The following is a 20,150-nucleotide window of genomic DNA, read 5'->3' as shown; positions in this document are numbered from 1 at the left end:
GGAGGGAGAGTGTGGGCAGCCCAGAGCTACCCATGCTCTCCAGCCACCTCAGACAGGCAGTCCCAGGGCTTCAGGGGGCCTAATCCTGCATGCCCCAGGAATTTGTATTCAAGGGATACATGGAATAAGGCCCCTGAAGCCTTGGGAACATCTGCCTGAATCCCCCATTTGGGATTCTGAGAGAGCATATTGACACCCTGGTGTGGTCTTGGGATTGGCTGGTTTGGCGATCTCAACCCCAGAACCTCACCAGAGCTGGCTTTCAATACGTTGTCTCTTGTCCCTCAGGATTAACAGGCAGGACAACAGTTGACTTGCTTCTTGCCAAATGAAGCAGATAAACTGTGCAGGGGCACATCTTGGCACAGCTGATTTGCTTTATTTGGTGACATCTATTTATATATAAGCACTGGAAAGAGCTGACAAAGATTGGAGCGCAGTGTCCAACCTTCTTTATTGCAGAGCCCAACTACTGGAGGTCTGCCAGTAAAACCTTGTAGTGTAGGTTAGTCTAAGAAAAGAGAAGACAATGTTTCATACAAACTTTTACATTATAGCAAGTTGCTATATGGGTAATGTGTTACTTTGACAATATTTATTACAGTAGAAGCTGTGTCTGGCTTAGCCATGGGTTATAATAAAGCAGGGGCTTTCACCCCTGACCTGTAGACCAGATCCAGCTGCTGGAGTGGTGTCAACTGGCCTATGGGCTTCCCCACAGGTACAGAAATTTGGCAAATTTCAAATCTTCCAAATAGTGCATGGTTATTAAAATTACAAATAGAAATCTTTCATGCAGATATAACTTAGATCGTAACAGCTCATATTCTCATACTGGTGTAATTCTTATATCTGTCTATACCCTGAATTGTGAAAGATGTGTGTCACGGCGGGGTCCTACAGGAGGGCCGTGATCTCCTTAAGGCCCCCCTCTCCGTGTCAAGTTGGCCCAAGGGCACCCTCTATTTCTCACCTGCCACGTCTTTGATGGTCTAAATTGGTTGGGAGGCTGCCTTACGCCCTCTCGGACACGTCTGTATGTTTATTCGGACCCCTCATGGGTCTTGTCCTGTAAACGGGTGCTTCGGGGCACCCTAGCCTTATGGGCTATGCGTGGCTCCAACCACCCCTGATACCACGCCCCAAGCCTTGCAGATGGGATAGACGTTGGTCTGTCTATATTCATGCCCGTCTCTCAGGCCTTCTCTGTTGTGCTGCCCCCTCCTGGGCTCTCAGAGTCCTCTCTGGGGCCTTCCCTGTAATGTTGCCCCTCTCTGGGGCCTTCTGCGCCCACTCTGGGACTTCCTGGTTGAGCCACCTGTCTCTTGGGCCCACTGCACTGCTACCCCCTTTCTCCAGGGCTCACCGCACCACTACCCCCTCTCGCCGGGGTTTACCACAGTACTCTGCCCTTTCCGGGGTTTACCACAGTACTCAGCCTTCCACAGGGGCTCGCCACATCTGCCCTGGGGCTTCTCAGTAGTACCCCTTCTCTGGGGCTTGCCACACCCGCACTGGGGCTTCTCAGAAGTGCGACCCCCACCCCCTTCTGGGGCTCGCCGTGCCCAACTTGGGCTACTCAATATGGTCCCCTCTCTGGGGCTTGCCACGCCCACGCCTGGGCTTCTCAAAAGTGCCCCTCTCTAGGGCTGCGGTCTATACACCCTGTATACTGCGCCCTCCTGGGCGCCGGGGTCCTCACGCTCTGCTGTGAGGCCCCTTTAAGGATACTGCGCCCTCACTGGCGCCGGGGTCCCCACACCGCTGTGGGTTCCCCCCTGAGAACGCTGCGCCCGCACTGGCGCTGGGGCCCCCACACCACTGTGGGTCCCTCCTGAGTATGCTGCGCCCTCACTGGCGCCGGGGTCCTCACACTCCGTTGAGAGTCCCTGATGAGGCCTCCTCCAACCCCTAATAGCCTCACCCTAGCCACCGGTGTAATAAACAAAACAAAACACAAGCCCCTAGGCTACAACATAACTATAAGCCGCCTGACTATAACCACATTGCTCCGACATCTTAGAGCTGCCTTCTGTTATCTGGCTTAGGCAGTACCTGTGGTTGTCACTGCTTCTCGTATCATGGCTGAAGGAGCTCCTGCCTCTCTAGCTGCTGGCAGGGAACTGCCAGCCTGGCCTCAGCCCTGGGCTTTGTAGGAGCCAGGCCCTGCCTCCTACAGGCAGCTGACCGCTGGCAGGTGTGGGTCATTTGCTCCTTCCAGTTGCCCTGGCAACCCACAGGTGGACTCCTATTCCCTGCTAGGGCTCTTTTCCCCAACAGTTTCTGCCCTTTAGGAGCAGGGCACCTCAGTGCTCTGCGACAATGAGCGATGGCATGTGTTTTACAAGTTTTTGTAGAGAGATTGTGTGCAGGGAGGGACAGGATCCCAGAGTAGACTTTCAGCAATCTAATCTAACACTGTTAAATTAATTTCTTTCATTCGTAGTTAATATAAAAATTGTGGTTTGCAGGTGTGAAAGAGGATGAGGAGGAGCCTCATAGCTTAGAGTCCTTCTCTTTCTACCTTAGTGAACCTTTGAGTAAAGAACGAGTAGAGGCATTCAGTGATGGTGTTTATGCTATTGTAGCAACCCTGCTCATTTTGGACATATGGTAAGACTTTGGACCAATTGATATACCTTATATTGTTTGTGTGGGTGTGGACACATGTAACAATTGAATCATTCCTAAATGTCACTGGAAGCTAATTCAAAATAGTCCCAGGTCAGGGTGTGGGCACATGTAACAAATAAGTCATTCCCAGAGTAGCCAATTGCAGCAATGGGAGGGTTTAAAGAGGTGGTGAGGAGTGATGAAGTGTGGGATGTCTAGAGAATCCACCATACCCGTGTCATGAAACACTTAGCGCCCACATGTTATATTGACCCAGTTTGCAGTGAATGGGTTCAAAAGAATACTTGATTTTCCAGGTACCCTTTTGAACAATTTTAGGCAGTTTTGCAGCAGTTTACCAGGCTTGGAATCTGGACACTACAGATTTAAACTTCATTTAAGTTAAGTGGTACATGTGTTGTACCCTCTGCTTGAGTGCACATGCACGTAAGTTTTTCAGATATCAAAAGAGAATGGAATTATATTAATATGATTTCTATAAACAATTGCCCTTGTTACCTGAAAGGGAAAAGACATTATGGATTATTAGCAGAAAAACTCCATGCAACCAAAATTCTGGATTAATAGACACCACCCTTCTTTAATATGGTTATATTACACCTAATGTTTTCCCATTCTCAGAAGTTTTGGGGGAAAAAGTGCCTTATCAGTCACATGCTTAGAGAGTCAGACAGGTTCTCTCAGGCAAAGGGTTAAATTGGCTTCTAGATTCTAATTTTCATATCAAAAGAAATAACTTAAGTCCCACTTGAGAACTTTATTGCTGACTAGCGAGTTGCCCATCAAGAATGGTGCGGGGAGCAGGGACGGAACACTGCCGCCCACCACCCGACTTTGCCACTGCCTCCCAGGAGCGGGGGGGGGGGGAGATTACCCCACTGTCCGCCCCTTCCCCCTCTGTCAGCACCCTGCACTGCCACTGCCTCCAAGTGGTGGCCTCACCCCACCCCCAGCCCTGCTTCTTGGAGGTGGTGTGGGGTGGTGACAGTGCAGTGCTGGCCTTTCCCTCCTGCTCCATCTCCATCAACATTCTTGATGCACAGTTTGCTAGATAACGGAATGTGGGGGGAGGCGAGGCCAGCGCTGCACCGCCACCATCCCACACTGCCTCCACCTCCAAGGAGCAGGACTGTGGTGGGGCGGCGAGGCCAGCAGCATTGGCCTTGGCCCCCCACCCCCAATCCATCCCCTCTATCCTCACCGTCATAGTAGCTCTCTGCCATCCCACTCTGTCCCCACCATCCCCCTGTCTGTCTGTGCAGAACATTCTGATTGGTTGTTTCAGTAAGCATTGTGATTGGCTGCCAAGACAATGCTCCAAGAGCATTACAGACAGAGAGACAGACACACAGACAGACGGACTAAGCCATATATATATATATATATATATATATATATATATATATGAGAGAGAGAGAATACCCTTATTTTTAGATGACCCAAAAAGAATCCCATTTTGCTTTTAGATCCTAAGATGAATTTGTGGGGCTTTTATTGAGAAGACTTACTTTTTAACTTGCAAACTGGATGCCATTGAAAGACCTAGAAGCCCATCCTGTCATTCAGAGTAGAACCTTGCACAATTACCTGTTCTTTGAGTTATAACATCATACCATTATTATGCAAACAAAAATAATAATTTTTCTCTCAACAGTGAGGATAATGTTCCTGATGCCAGAGAAGTTCAAGACAAATTCCATAATAGTCTTATTGAAGCTTTAAGCAAATATGGACCAAATTTTCTTGCCTACTTTGGCTCATTTGTAACAATTGGGCTTCTTTGGTTTGTGCACCACTCACTTTTCCTTTACATAACAAAAGCAACTAGACTAATGGGACTGCTTAACACACTGTCATTGGCTTTCATTGGTGGGCTTCCTCTTGCTTATCAGTTGACCAGTGAATTTGCAGAAAAGTCTCGCAATGAAATAGAAACTATTCAGGTCAGCTGCGTTATCACTTTCTTTGCCAGCATCTTTCAGTTCGCAATTTGGATCACAGCTCTCTTCTATGAAAGGGAAACGTTGCATCCTTTTGCTAGATATGGTGGCAAAGAACATGCCTTCATGTTTGCCAAGCTTGCCCTCTACCCTTGTGTCAGCCTTGGTGCCTTCTTTCTAACGTGCTTGTTAAGTAAATTCAGCACAGAGATTTTTCACCTCATGCAGATCGTAGTGCCCTTTGCTTTCCTTGCCCTGCGTATCTTTGTCAGAATCTCTTTGGTTGTCATAAGGTCTATAATAAATCTTTCCCAACGGAAGGATGTGTCCTTGGAAGAAGAGGAAGCTTGTTTGTCTCCTGCAGAAACACTATCGTAGATTTCCGTGCTGTGCATGTGAAACTGTAGCGTATTTTAATTCTAACTTGCATTATTTTGGTGTACTGGAAGGCCTTGGTGTATAATAGATACTGGTTATAACTGGGGCCTCTTTAATTTTCACTCAACTTCTTCAGAAATGAAAGATGCTAAAACTTGGTTGAGTGCAGGAGCTAAAAAACAGCCTGCTTTCTATTCTTCATGGACTAGTGGTGTAGCAAAATTGCTGCCTGAAGCATCGCTGCAGTGACAATTGCTTTAGAAACACATTTAAAAGGTAAGCAGCATTATTGCCTTGTTCTAACAAAGCTTACAGAAATCAGTGGCCCCAACAGCAGACTGGTTGAAAGCAATTTGCTGCAGTTAGGTAGGGAGGTAGAGGGCATCCTGGGGGAGGACCCAAAAAAACTTTTTTCTTTTTCTTTTTTTTCTTTTTATCCTATTTAGGTAAATACCCATCCCTTCCTCCCCACTTCCCCCCATCTCCCGTTGCCTCCCCCAGTTTCCAAAGTTTAAACCTTCAACCTTCCATAAGGTGTGTACAGAAGTGCTCTGTGCACATTTTACAGCACTATAATTTAGAGTAATTTTTATAGCACTATGAAGTTACAGTGCTCTTAAACAGAAGTTCAGTGTTTGGTAGTGGGGAGGGGAGGGCTCGAGCATCCCTGCACTTTCCAGGCTATGAGGCAGGTGGTGCTCCACAGCTTCCTGGGGCTTCTCCACTGGTCAAAAATGTGACTAGTGTACAGAAGTTATTTAAAGCACTGTAGGTTGCTAAAGTGCTGTAAAACGCCGTACTTCAAATTTAATACCTCATTTAACAAGGGTTGATTTAAAGTGCTATGCCCATTTTTAAAATGCTGTAAAGCCATGCACTTTTGTTAAGTCAGCAATAAAGTGCTTTAAAAGGTGAAAAAGCAATTTCTGTACACACCTACAAAGCCCATCTGTTCTTTGGCTGCACTTCAAAACCTTCTTTCTTTGGGCTTGCTCTGCTGAACATGTGCTTAAATTATACAGAGGCCACACATTCGCCTCCGATCTCCCCAGACTGCCTTAACAAAAATGAAAGTCCATTGTCAGTTCCATTGTTGTTGGTTTTTTTTAATATATTAAATGCAATCGTTTCAAGGGGGTTGAAACGAAGAAATTTTTCAGGGAAGAAACAAAGAATATTCAGGGAAGAAATTTTAAGATCTGTGGCACCATCAGTAGCTTTGACTCTTGTTTCTGAAAGAAATCTGCCAGACAGGGTAATGCAAGAGGGGTCCATGAAGTTTTGATTCCTCTTTTCTGTCTCTGCAAAACCTGTGGGGACCAAAACAAAGAGGGAACTTATCCATCAGGCCCCATAGGGAGGTCCAGTATACGTGTCAGCATCTGAGAGGCATGGTGTAGGGAACACAAGATTTTTCTACTATCTATCCCAGGTCCTGTGTGAAGGAGTTGACGCTTTCTTTACCTAGCTAGCAGCTACCTATGGAGTTAGTTCAGTATCTATAGGCCAGACAGTCCTAGTAAGAGGATGAAAGGAAATGATGCAACAGGAGAAGATGAAGTTGCTGAATTTTTGCTTTTAGGCTATGTGCCTTTCCCCTGAAGACGTCTGCAGAGTTGGGAGCCATTACTTTGCGTTATGAAATATATGAGTGCCTGATACCTCTGCTACTGTTTAAAACTACCCAATAGGCTCTTACTAAAAATATCATAGCAAAAAACAAATACACTACTTGTAATAGAAAAAACATTTATACAATTTTGTCCAGTCCAGGAAACACTTGTGATTTGTTTGTTTTAGTTCAATGCACTTTAGTGTCAAAAAGTAGTAATTGGTGTTATGCACCTATTCCAGGCACTGTCTGAAGTTATGAAGATTTATTTTTTGTACCTGGTTATTCAGTGGTTTACAGTGGGGTTGTGCATTATATTGTATGTTGCTGTTCACTGTGAAATATGATTAAAGTCATTTTTTAAATCTGTTTTGTTTCTTCCTTTTTCATGCTGCTCTACAACTGATATGTGTTCGCAATTAATTCAGATCAACTAAAAATAAAATCATTTCACATTCTATTTCTGTTCTTCATTGAAATTAAAAACTTATGTTTAAAATTAAAAGTGTATTGGGAATACTCCCCTCCCCCTTGCTTAAAGTTAAAGATTGAAACAATTGTTGTTCTTCTTTGGACTGGAAAGATGAATGTATTTAACTGGACATAAATGTTAGAATGGTGATATGTTCTGGCAATAGAATGAATTTATATGGTCCTCCATTAAAAGTCCTTTAATTATACATTTCCCCTCTCATTCTTTAGTTATCAACAATGTTTAAATAAATGAGGGTCATGTCCTCCTAAAATATGCCTGTGAATTCATATACTTAAGTGGGAGTTCTATATGTGTATCCGAAAGTAAATTTTGTGTAAGAGGTGAGAGAACAATATACTTACTAGGTGTGATCCACGGGCAGATCTAGGATTTTGAAAAGGAGGGTGCAGATGGTGTGGTGCCGTACCACATATCACATAATGCACATTTTTCACCAGTTAAAAATATCATTAGTAAGTAGAGGCATAGACCTGTTATTCAGTTTAAAACTGTAGCAAAAAAAATGGACTGGAATGTACATTAATTTGCTAAACCATATAATCTACAGAAACACTAGGCAAAAATAACTAAAAGATACTGTTTCATTAGTCCTGGAGTCATCATAGTTAAAGGTATGACTGTTTTTCCAGATTCATAAGACAAAATCAAACCTTGAGCATCTGGACAATGCCTCCAATGCGAAAGTAATTTCCACACCTGAGCCAATGTTCACCTGAAGTAAAATGTCCACACCTGAGCTAATGTTTTTAGCTACAGGTACAAAACTTTGTACCTGTAGCTAAAACTGTAAGCAGGCTACAAGCAGCTGTGTAGGGCTGTGAAATGGGAGCTACATTGCTAGGAGCAGCTAGCAGACAGCAGTATTGAGGAAACAAGGATAGCTGGAGTAGTGGAATTAAAGACAATTTAAAAGGAAAGAGGGTTGTTAACACCTGTGGAATGAAGAGTTTCAAAAGGATCAAGCAAATTTATGATGAGCCATTAAGTCAGGTGACTCGGCACTGCTGCCTGAATAGAAGTGCTGTTGTCACTGCTGGGCAGCTGGTTTTAAATTTTGGATGGACCAGGAATCAAGGTGGGGGGAGTGCAAATGCACTACCCTGGATCCACCCCTAGTCTGATCCATACAATAGCTATGCTCATAAATGCCAGTGCCATTGAGAGTTTGCAGATTACTTTGAATTAGCCAAGGTTACAGATTCCCTGATTTTTTTTTTTTGATTTTTTTTTTTCTTGTGAGGCTATATTTTATTATTTTAAAAACACAGTTGTTTAATGTATAACCTAAAAAAACTATTTTAATGCAGCAAATCCAAGAATGTTTTGAAAATAAAGTGACTCAACATGCTGTAGATGATCCTGCTGAGTGCATAAATTTATGTTTTAAATCCCAATTATATTGCAAGCGAAGATTTGAGAGAGCCCTTTCTGGAGGTTATTTTTCTGCATAAATTATAACTCAGTTTGTAGTACTCAGTTCAAATGAGTATGGCTCATCATCATTTCCAGAACTTAAATTTGGTGACAAGCTTGACCTGAAAGGTCTTTTAAGAAGGGAGTTGGTTTTAGATTGTTTCACAGGAATTTATTTTTAAATGAGTAATAAACTGTTTTAGAATGAACAACTATTATGGAGTGCCTGTTTCACAAGCATTTTAAACTCTTGCCTTTTACAGTGTATTCTACACACAATCAGGAAGGTCTGTGGTTCTCCATATCACCAATACTTTAATTCCCATACGAAGTTATTTCTTGGATCTCAGGAAGTGAAAATGCTTACAGTTGGGTCTGTGAAGTCAAAATTTGCATCTAATGACAATGACTCCTACAGCTAAGATAACTTGCCTCTGAGGTTGAATATTGAGGCTAGATGGCTGCAATGGGTTTTATGTGGGGCTACCCTTGAAGACTGTCCAGAAGCTGCAGCTGGTGCAGAACGCAAACACATGTAAGTCACTAGGAATGTGTATCTCCAGTACTCCAGGGTCTACACTGGCTCCCACTTGTTTTCTGGGTTTTGACTTATAAGACCCAAAGTGGTCTGGGCTCTACGTACCTAAAGGACTGACTTCTCTCTTATTGCCCCATTGTGATCCCTAAGGTTAGTCAAGAGCAACCTCCTACAAGTACCATGCACATGTCAAGATGACCTGGGAGAAATGCATGGGAGGTCATGTTTGAGAGTCACTCTTTATTCCTGGAACTCTCTTCCTCTTGAGTGTATGGTGCAGTGGTGGAGCAGCATGGGTGTGCAATGAAGCCATGAGGGGAATGGGGAGGACCTACAAAGTGGAGCGTGAGTGTGCCGTGCAGTGGCAGGAAGGCCACAGGGACATGGTGCAGTAGTTGCAGGGGGGATACCGGTGCATCGTACAATGGTGCAGTGCAGCAGTGTGGGGGATGGGGCCATCCATATGGCATGCAGGTTGCGGTTCACCCAGGTGCATCCCACAGGCATGCAGTTCCTGCAGATGCAGCCTGCAGTATGTTTGGTGCCCAGCTGCTTAGAACTTGGACAGCACTGGTGTGTGTGTGTGTATAGTAAATACAGTGTGTGTGTGTGTGTGTGTGTGTGTGTACATACACACATACACGTTTATTTTAAATTAAGTTCTGCAGCTTTCATCCAGTACAAATAAACCACAAGACTATTAAATGGATAAGCTCACAAGGTAAAATGCTGTTCCAATAGGCCATGATTTTTTTGGCTGTGAGAAAAGACCATTCAGACTCCAAATTTTATTTATTGACTTATTGCTAGATTTTACTGAAGCTAATAAAATTCATGCTCTTCATTCTTCCTTTTCATCTCCATGTGTGATGGTGTAGCAGAAAGACTTGTAATCTAAGTTGCCTGCAGCATCAATAGGGGAAGATTGGAACATCTGATCAATCTACATATCAGTGAGAGAGAGAGAATAGTAATGAAGTTTTTTTTCCCCCAAAGCTATGTTTTAGTGCTTCCAAATTAAAATCCATCATGAAAATTAAAAATCTGCAGGCACATTCTCATTCTTGCATCTAAATTAGTCCAAAAAGTTAATAGGGGCCATTTAACAGGCTTAGTGGGCTTGTAAGCATTAGGTCTTTGTAGTGTAGGGGTGGGCAAAATACAGCCCGTGGGCTGCATCCAGCCTGCCAGGCCATTCTATCTGGCCTGTGGGGGCTCCTAAAAAATGTAGGGGCTCCGCATAATGACCGGGGGGGGCGCAGCAACTGCCAAGGGGCAGGGCTACCCATGCGGCCCTCAACAGCTCACCAAAACTCGTTAAGAGGCCCTCCACCCAAAATAACTGCCCACCCCTGCTGTAGTGTGAATGTTTTGAAAAATGAGTGGCAATTCATATAAGTATTAAGTAAACCAGTTAAAAGTTCCCTAAATCCCAAGGGTATGTCAGATTTTCTTCCTGTAAAATTGATTAATGATTTCAGAACACTCTTTTCTCTCTCCAAAAGAAGTATACTTTAAACCTGTATAACAATAGTTTTGCTACTTTCCTACAAAATAATTATTGTTACACACTAACATGCAAGTGGGTACATGCATAAGCATACAAACCTCTTCAGCCGTGAACTTGTCAGCCTGTGACATCATTAGGCGTTTCAGGCTAGTTAACAGACATGGAGAGAAAGTTAGTTGGACAATTGATGACTTTCCTACAGAGTAATGATAGCAAAGATACCATGTTGCCTTGCATACAACACACCCCAAAATTTAACATGCACTTTGTATTTGAAAGGCAAAATTAAGAAAAAAAACCCTTTCCTTGGGTAACAAAGTGACTGAACAGCAGCGGTTGGGGAACCAAGTATGCTCATTGTTTTACTTCCTGTGGATCAGTTTAGATTTCACTTTTAGTTTCACTCAGTAAGCAGCAGATACTGCTTTTACCATGTTTCTCTCATATAATGTACACTCCAAAAAGGTGTGTTGTATTCAAGGAAATGTGGTACTTCTAAACCATCATACTTTTTAACATTTCCTATGCATAACTTTTAAGTTAACAACAGGGGAAATATTATGAGCATTTCTGTTTACTCAGTAATTTGTTTGTCCTTGTAGCTGGCTATTTCCCACTGGACAACACCTGCAAACTGTTTAGTTGTGTGTTTTAGCTCTGCAAGATTCCCTTTGAGAGGTCAGTGATTTTCCTTCAGAAAAAGTTCAGGACACGATGCTTACTACATGGATATTGTGGCTTCACCAAAATGTGATTTACTACTGAATCAATTAAGATATTGCAGTTTTGTAAAGTGATTTAAACCAGGTTTGTATTGGTTTAACTATGTGCCTGTAAATTTACAGGAATAAGTGCTTTGGTAAAACACTTTCATATTCTTATAGCTTCCATAGCAAGATACTACACAAATTAAATTAGATTTGGTTTTTAATTCAATATAATTGGTGCAAAATAGTGGGCAGGGGCAAGACATGATCAACTGGCAATATGCCATGTGGAGAAGGAATGGTGCTACTACATCTGGTTAAAAACCAAAAGGGGAAAGCAACCCTGAGGAAGCCAAGTGATTACACCTTCCAGAAGTGAGGAGGACAGTGGGGGAAAGCCTGGATCAGGGAGAGGGTTGGAATGTGTTGTTCAGGGTGTGGAAAGGAAGACAGACTGAATTACTTGTCTCTGCTTTACACTATTAACCCCACTATCAATACAAAACATTACAGGGAAGAATAATTTAAAATACAGACAACAAGCAGATAAAAATAGTTAAAAATCCAGTTCAAGACCAGGAATACATTGGGCTATATTCTAAATTGGGGTAGGCAACTTTTTTTGGCCAAAGTGCCGAAAAACACCACAGTGCCTACCTTGGAAGGTGCCAGAGTGCCGGCATGCCAGAAAAAATAAGGGCAGGGGGTACATGGCAGGATGCCTTGCTTGTGCTCCTTGCCCTCCACCCAAAGCCCCTATCCCCCAGGCCTACTGCCCCTTGCCCATAACCCAAAGCCCCTGCCCCCCAGCCTGGGCTCTGTGGCTGTCAACAGCTACCCCACCTCTGGGTAGCTGCTGGAGCCCGGGCTGCTCCCAGCGGGGTTTGCAACATCCCAGCTGCCTGCTGGGAGCAGCCTGGGCTCCCAGCTGGCAGCAGCTACCTAGAGCTGGGGCTGGCTGCAGCTGGGAGGCTCCAAACAGCTGCGCTGGGGTCCGGCGCCCTGGCATCAGCTCTGTACCAGCGCATGCACCCGCACCTTACAGCAGGCAGTGGGGGAGGGGCCTGAGGCAGCATAACCCTGGTCTCTCCCCAGCTCCCAGGACAGAGCTCATAACTGGGCTTCAGAGCCCGGTGCTGCTGTTTGTAGCCAGCCTGGGCTCTGGGCAGCTGCAGCAAGCAGGCTGCAAACAGCTGCACCGGGCTCCACAGCTCAAGCATCAGCTCCATGCTGGCAGCGACTGTGTGTGCACCTTGGGGCAGGCGTCACTGCCCTGCTGTCTGCCCTGAGGTGCGCATGCAGTCGCTGCCAGCATGGAGCTGGTGCCAGAGCTGTGGAGCCCAGTGCATCTGTTTGCAGCCTGCCTGGTGCTTGCTGCAGCTGCCCAGAGCCCAGGCAGGCTACAAGCAGCAGCACTGGGCTCTGGAGCCCAGTAACCAACTCTGTGCCAGGAGCGGGGGAGAGACCAGGGTTGCGCTGCCTCAGGCCCCTCTCCCACTGCCCGCTCCAAGGTGCAGGTGCACACACTGATACAGAGCTGATCCCGGAGCCCGGTGCAGCTGTTTGCAGCCTCCTGGCTGCAGACAGCCCTGGCTCTGGGGAGCTGCTGCCATCCGGGAGCTCAGGCTGCTCCCAGCAGGCAGCTGGGACACTGCAAGCCCTGCTGGGAGCAGCCCAGACTCCATCACTAGCAGCAGCTACCCAGAGCTAGGTCTGGCCGTGGTGTGCCAAGCAAAATGGCCTCCCATTCCATGCTCGGGGGTTGCTGACCCCTGTTCTAAATAATAGGTTTTAGTGCCTACTGGGAAATCATGAAGAAGTAAGGATGCCCCAGAAAATTCATTAATATGGTTCAACAGTTCCACGACAGCGTGATGGCATGCGTCCTTGTGAATGGTGAATGCTCTGACCCCTTTCCAGTCACAAATGATGTCAAGCAGGGCTGTGTGCTGTGTGCTCACACCTACCCTCTTCAGCATGTTATTCTCTGTTATGCTGCTGGATGCCCTCCAAGATGATGACTTTGCATGGCAGGGCACCTTTGGGAGCATGGGAGCTCCCAAGAAATGCAAGGCCAGTTACCTCCCCAATGAAAGGCAGGTCAGGGTGCCTTACCAACCCCCAACCCCACATCCCTGGTGGTGTTCTAGCAAACAGGGGGAACCCACTGCTTGGTTAAGGAGCCCTGAGGCAGAGCTTAGGCTAGAGGAGAGACCTGGGGGTCACACCCAGGTTACAGAGGAAGGCCTGGTACCGTGAGTCAGACCCTGAGTGAGAGGGGTGATGAACAGAGCGGCTCTGTGAGTGTGGGTAAGTAAGGAGGCCCACTGGGGGCATAGTGGCTCGAGGAGGGGCTAGGCATGAAATAGACCTACAGTCATGCAATCGCTCAGTCAATGCTCAGGTGAGGGTAGCTGAAGATACCCAACAGACTGCACTAGGGCTGACCAAGGTGAGGAGAGCTAAGCCAGATGAGACCAAGCAGCATGAGTGTGGCCCCTGAGAGACGGCAGTATGAAAGAGGCTGGGTGAGAGCCAGCGGAGTGAGTGGGACCCCAGTGAGAGAGGGGTGGTATGTGAGTGGCCCTCCAGGGCTGTAGAAAAGAGCTACAACTGTGTGCCCAGTTTGATCCAGCCATAGGCCAGAGAAGTAATGCCAAAGTAACATCTGTGAGGCATGGGACCCATGCAGGGGAGGTCGGAGCAGGGATTAGACCTTTGTCAGCAGGGCAAGTAATGGGTAGCCTCCTGCCTTAGTAACAACTCTCATATTTTTCCATCAAGGCGTGGCAGAAAAGCAAAGTGGGTGGTTACCCCAGAAGCAGGGTGGCCAGCGAAGACCTGATGAGGAGGCCACCCTGTTACACCTTGGTATGGATATCAGGTACCATTTTGATGGAGACATCTTCAATCTGTGCAGGCTTGAGCAAGCCAGACAGTCACACAAGTTTTATCAGCTGCATCTAAGCACAGGCCATTAGCTTCCAGAGAGTTAGTTATACAACAATCCTTGCACTCAGTAAATTTATCAAAATATAGTAATTTGGAAAAAATATAAACTTAATGAGCTTGGACATAAAAAATATGTTGATTAATTCATCAGCTGTCTACCATCAAATGACAAACATTATTCTGTTAAAGATTTGATAATTAAAGACAGAAATAAACTTACTAGTCTTTGTTAATGTGTCCTTTGCCATCTGGATCAAACATTTTGAATGCATTTAATATAACCTCTTCAGCATCAGTACCTGCAGAAAAATTGTATATCACTAGATGCATTTATATGCGCCATGATAAACTCTGGTGCAGTCTGTGCCAGAGTCAGCTGCTCCTGGGTACAGTGTCTACATGTGCACTCAAAACCTCAGCAGTTTAAGCCAGGGTGGAGCAGCCCCAGGCTGGTAGAGGGCCAGGGGGGAGTCAGCCCCGAGCTCTGGGTGGCAGTGTCAGGTGGTGGAGGGGTTGGCTGAGGCACAAGAGTGCTAAAGTGCAGGGCTAGATACACCGTGTGTGGTTGGTGAAGTTAAGTACTCCACTGTAAGATAGTACTGTTCCCAACAGTGCTATCTTATGTCAGAGTTAGTTAATTTATTGCGCCCTAATACCGGCACACATGTAGACTGTGATACTTTAGGAGCTAATTAGTCAAATCCACAGTAAAGTGTACATGTAGATGCATGCAGTGTGACTCAGCTGATAACACTTTCACATGATCCAGAAATCCACTGGTTGAAGTCTTTCACAAGAATATTATTCGTGCTCAAAACTAAGGCAGATCTTTGATGTTCAAAATACTATCTTTGTATGTTACTGCATTTGAAAACAATAAAAAGGAGTATTATGGGGGGGAAATGAAGGAACAGGTTCTGATTCTATTAAATTAGTGTTTGGAGTGGAAATCTTTTTCTTAAAAAATGTGGGAACAGTTCTTCCTAAACAGTAGGTGTGTATACATTGCCAGATATTAAATGGAGATCACTTTTCTATTGCTTTTTTTGGCTGTTACAGGATAAATTCATGTGTGATCTCTCCAGAAAAAAAGAAGGGAAATTCTGTGTACTGGTCAATATGACTTCAGGCAATTATAGCAAGCTTTGAAGATCTTACTTATCTGAACCCCATGGGACCATCCCTTACTTATATATGCTAAATGTTCATATATATGAAACATCCAGAACATAATATAGTATCAAAAAGAGAGAGCAAGATAAACAAAAAACCTGATGATGATGTGTTTTCAAAACCTGGTACAAAAGGACTTGTATCTGTGTATGCACATGCACATTCATTTCCTTGTACGTCTAGTGACCAGGTCAGGAAACTGTATAATCTGGGTGTTCATAGAGAGGTGTTCATATACAGACAAGTTTAAACTTACCACTTAACTTTTCACCAAACAGGTTCAAAAACATTGTGAAATTAATAGGTCCAGTAGCTTCTTTAAGCATGGATTCTAGCTCATCATCTTTTACATTTATTTTACCTAAAATAAAAGTAAAGCTTTTTTACTGCACATAAATATGTATTGTTGGGATTCATAATAGATAAATCACCTAAATCCAGTTCTAGACATCTGTACCAACATGAAGTAATAGAATTTTTAGTTCTTTCCAGACTGCTTCCCATTTGTTTTGTTTTGTAACGGTCTGTGGTTCTTAAACAAAAATCCTATCTTTAAGTGAGTTTTATTACTATAGCACTTCTAATATTAAATCATACACGGACAAATTTAAGAATACACATGAGTTTGGCTTCTAAATTGGCTTCTGGGGAAAAAATCCAGAAAGATCTGTCACAAAAGGGATATACATCTATGGCTGCCCAAAGGAATGGTCTGTGCTCTGTTATATTTGCTTACCCAGAGAAGCGTAGGTGTCTTTCAAGTCTTCTTTATCTATGAATCCATCTCTGTTCTGGTCAATTAATGTGAAAGCCTGGGGGGAAAAAAGAGTAAATGCATACAGAACATATTGCAGAGTCATAGAAAAATAGGGATGGAAGGGATCTCAGGAGGGCATCTAATCCCAACCTCTCATCAAAGCAGGATCATTACTCTCTCTAAACTAGTGATTCTCAGCCATGGTGCTGTGGTACCCTGGGGTACCACCAGATCCAAGAAAAGGGTGCCTTGAGGTGGGAGGAGACCAGTAGATAAGTGCAGACTCAGGCTTGTCCCTGCTTGGCTGATCACCAACCCTGACTGCATGGCCTCTCTGGAGGAGGTAAGCAATGTAATATATAAATTGGTTTTTTGACATTTGGTGCCACTCGATTCACAAATGTTATGGAGGGGTGCCTTGTGTCCAAAAAGAAAACCACTGCTGTCAACCACACCAGCCAACTGTTTAACTTGCTCTTAAAGACTTTCAGTGACAGACTTCCACAAACTTATTTAGCTTCTCCTCAGGCCATATATAATTTTTGAGTGCCCACACCCACATCAGGGTCTGGAATGGTCCTGGGATCGATAATCAGCTGACTGCCAGACCTGGCCTGAAGTTGGCAGGGAGCTGCCAAAGGGTTTCCATCTCTGAGATTTTAAACCAGGACTGCTGAAAATGGGGATTTTAAGTGCCCAGCAAGGGAAGCCCTTCGGTTCACCCCACCAGAAGCCCTCTCACCCCTCGTGCCTGGTTAGAACTGCTGGGTGTGGGGTTTTGACATTCAGCCAACTCAAGTCCCCAGTGCAGCCCCAGGGCAATCAGCTGATTGCCAGCCCTGGCTCAACTTGCTGTGCAGAGAGCAACCAGGATTATGCTCCCAGGATCCCTCCGCAATGGCAAGTAGTAATTGCATTATTTGGATCTGATCCCCAATCTCAAAATTGTGCCTACTGCCATGCATGTGTGGGGATCAGGAATCAGATCCCATTGTGCCATTACATCAACATGTCCCAGGGGCCTAAGGCATAATAACTAGGGCTGTGCGAAGCTTTGGGTGCTAATTCAATTCAGAGGAGATTTGGCACGATTTGGCGGCCGAATCTCCAAATCCAAATCAAATCAGGGGACTGATTACAAGGTCCAAATCAATTCAAAGGTCTTGGAATAGATTTGGAAAAGATTCAGAGAGCTTCAGCAGTTTGGCCAGTACCTTCTGGCTGCAGCAGGGAGCTGGACCTGGACTCCATGCTGGTAAGTAGGGGGTGGGGGAGGAGGGGGAATAGAAGAGGGAGGAGGGGACCATGAGGGGACCCCTGCCAGGCCCCATCCCCTGCCTGCTCTTCTAGTCCCCTGAGCCCCCCCTGACCTCTGCCCGCTCACCCAGCCCCTGTCCATAGCTGCCCTGCCCGGCCCCAGCTCCCAGTTCTTTAAAAAAAAGCCCCCACATGCTTGGTGCTGCCAGGTGGGGGGTGGCAATCCCCACTGCCGCACGCTGCATGGGGGGCTCTGCCACAAACCCCCCAACTCCTGCCCACTCTCCCAGCCTGCCCCCACCTTTGGCTGCCCTGCCCGCCCCAGCTCCTGGCCCTTTAAAAAAAAAAGCCCCTGGCTCACCGGCTGCTGCAGTGGCCTCGGGGCTTCTGGGGGCTCATGGAAGAGCCCTCCACACAGTACGGGGCAGTGGGGGGCAGCAGGGATCACCTTCCTGCCAGGCAGAAGCTGGTGAGACCAGAGTTTTTGGTTTTTTAAAGGACCAGGAGCTGGGGCAGGCAGAGCAACCATGGTGGGGGGGGGCGGGGTGGAGGTCAGGGGACTCATGGCAGAGTCCCTGCACGTGGCCTGGGGCAATGGGGGGCAGTGGGGGGGCAGTGGGGATTGCCCCCCACTAGGCAGGAGCCAGTTAGTGGGGGCTTTTTTTTTCTCAAAAAGCCAGAAACTGGGCCAGGTTGGGCAGCCATTGAGAGTGGGCAGGGGATGGGGCCTGCATGATTCAGAGATTTGGCTGATTTGGCAGCAGCTGACTGTCCAAATCAGATTCAGCCGAATTGATTCAGGACAGTGATTCGAATCACCAAATCGAATCACTGTCCCCCAAATCAGCCGAATCTAAATCAGAAGCAAATACTAGCCGCTTTGCACAGGCCTAATAATAACAGAACAATTTCAGAGAATTTCTGTCCTCTGGTTTTCTAGTGGAGAAGGCAAAATAATTCCTGACCAAAACATACATATAGTGCAGAAGTCAAATTAAATATCACATCATAATACATGAACACTTAATTTGGCAGAAACAGACAAAGAACATTCAACCATTATGTAGAGAAATTAATCTCATACAGCTTCATCTTCTGAAACCAAAACTCTAAGGCAGCTTATGAATGTACTTTATCTAATGAGCTGGAACAGAAATCCATTTCTGAACATGTACAAGGTTTGAGAAGTTAAGTCCAAGCTGTGCCCATCCCAATTTCTATGTAAACAGCCATTTTGTTCTGGCTTTATTTATTGTCTTACTTCCTTGAATTCTTGGATCTGGGTCTGTTCAAAGTTTGAGAAAACATTGGAAGAAGCTCTCTGGGCACGTTTGGCACCACCTTCCTTCTTCTTTGTTTTTCTGCTAGCCTGAAGAAGAGAGAAAAGATGTTAACCTACTCTCTGAAAGCACAATAACATTGTCCACTCCATTCTTTACCTTGACTTTCTCAAATGCACTACGCCTCCCAGAAATCAGCAAGAGGAATAGTAAATTTGGCAGGGGGGGGTTCTAGTTTCAACCTCTTGGTTATGGATGCATGACTCTTAAACATTCAGACTTCTGATCTACTTCAAAATCCCTGCAAACTTAGGGTGATATTCTGTTACTATTTGGTGGTCTAGACTCTATTTCCATTCAGTCAGTTAGGGCATTAGACCTTGTAGCTATTTGGATGACCAAATGGAAACCAAATGTCATCCTTAGATGACCAAATGTCACCCCCTAAAGGCCTTCCTAAGACTGTCAACTAATAAATGCCTTGGTGCAGTGTGGACCAATCTTTCCGGCAGGCATGAAACAAGTTAACCCACACCCTCCCCAAGTACCCCTCGGATCCCTTTCTCTGACCTGATCTGCTGCTCAGCTTTCAGCTCCCTATCCTGTGCTCCCTGCCTGATCTGATGCTCTGGTTTCTCCTAACTGCCACTGTGCTGCCTGTGCGACACACAAAGGCTGCTGTGGCACTTGTGGCACCCATGCTACAAGGTTAACCACCCCACCTTGATGGAAACTTGGTTTCCCACCAAGGTTAACTTACCATCTTCACTGGAGAACGTGGCTATAGCTGGCTGTCTTGAAGAATCTTACCTTATAAAGTGCCTCTCATGGGGAGGGCAGGGCTCATCTTTGCAATTTGAATGTCTCAGAGGACATATCAAACTTCTTAAGCACTTCTGACTCTCAAATTATGCCCCATAAATGGACAGGCTTTTGAGATACTCACTGATCTCTAGAGACTAAACAACTGTTATTTATATTTAAAACCTCCTAGAGTAATTTGCTGTCTAGATTTCTTTTGATGAGCAAAGATCGTGACAGCAGCACATTGGGATGTTACCATAAATGGCATAGAATAGCAGCTGCAGCCAGTAATTTCTCTGGATTTTCAGTATTGTACATGCCTCTTTACTGCAGACGTATGAAATTTAAAAATCATTATCTCGGAAAAATGTTAACTTTTTGTCACTTTCCTTAGCTTTTGAATAGTTTCTTTACAGGCCACCTGTTTTAGTATCTGTGGGTGCTGCCAGAAACATAATCATGTCATATATAATTCTTTTAGCTACTACTTATTTTTAAAGAAGGATTTGAATATTTTTTATATTACCACAGGATGATGGGTAAAGCTAAGTTTTCAGTTTAACAGTGCATACACACACCATTTTTACTATGGAGGAAATGTACTTTACTGCTCTGGGTAAAATTACCCCTTAGAAACTGAAGAGTAACTGTCCCCCAGTATAAGTAACATCAGCAAACTGATTGTGGGTCTGTTCCCCT

The 20,150-nt window shown here is 45.1% G+C and overlaps 2 protein-coding genes across 4 annotated transcripts in view; one reads left to right on the top strand and one right to left on the bottom strand.

Moving 5' to 3' along the window:
• TMEM175 (transmembrane protein 175) overlaps positions 1 to 6,933 on the top strand; it is a 29,292-nt gene extending 22,359 nt beyond the window's left edge. For all 3 annotated transcript variants that reach the window (XM_006259260.4, XM_059724550.1, XM_059724551.1), the window contains 2 exons: positions 2,472 to 2,613; positions 4,289 to 6,933. In XM_006259260.4, coding sequence (XP_006259322.3) covers positions 2,472 to 2,613; positions 4,289 to 4,952 — 806 coding nt within the window. In that variant the 3' untranslated portion in view covers positions 4,953 to 6,933. The remainder of the gene's footprint in view (positions 1 to 2,471; positions 2,614 to 4,288) is intronic.
• Positions 6,934 to 9,738: 2,805 nt separating this feature from the next.
• MYL5 (myosin light chain 5) lies at positions 9,739 to 19,481 on the bottom strand. The gene is made up of 7 exons (XM_006259255.3): positions 19,408 to 19,481; positions 18,629 to 18,736; positions 16,090 to 16,165; positions 15,610 to 15,714; positions 14,401 to 14,479; positions 10,620 to 10,668; positions 9,739 to 9,954 (listed from the first exon to the last, which is right to left on the bottom strand). The coding sequence occupies exons 1-7, from the start codon at positions 19,408 to 19,410 to the stop codon at positions 9,853 to 9,855; spliced, it is 522 nt and encodes a 173-aa protein (XP_006259317.1). The 5' UTR covers positions 19,411 to 19,481; the 3' UTR covers positions 9,739 to 9,852.
• Positions 19,482 to 20,150: the final 669 nt, after the last annotated feature.

The sequence above is a fragment of the Alligator mississippiensis genome, chromosome 3 (genome assembly GCF_030867095.1).
Source record: "Alligator mississippiensis isolate rAllMis1 chromosome 3, rAllMis1, whole genome shotgun sequence".
In the NCBI taxonomy this organism is placed as follows: Eukaryota; Metazoa; Chordata; order Crocodylia; family Alligatoridae; genus Alligator; species Alligator mississippiensis.
The sequence above is the reverse complement of the archived record's forward strand: the minus strand, read 5'-3'. Positions and strand labels throughout refer to the sequence as shown.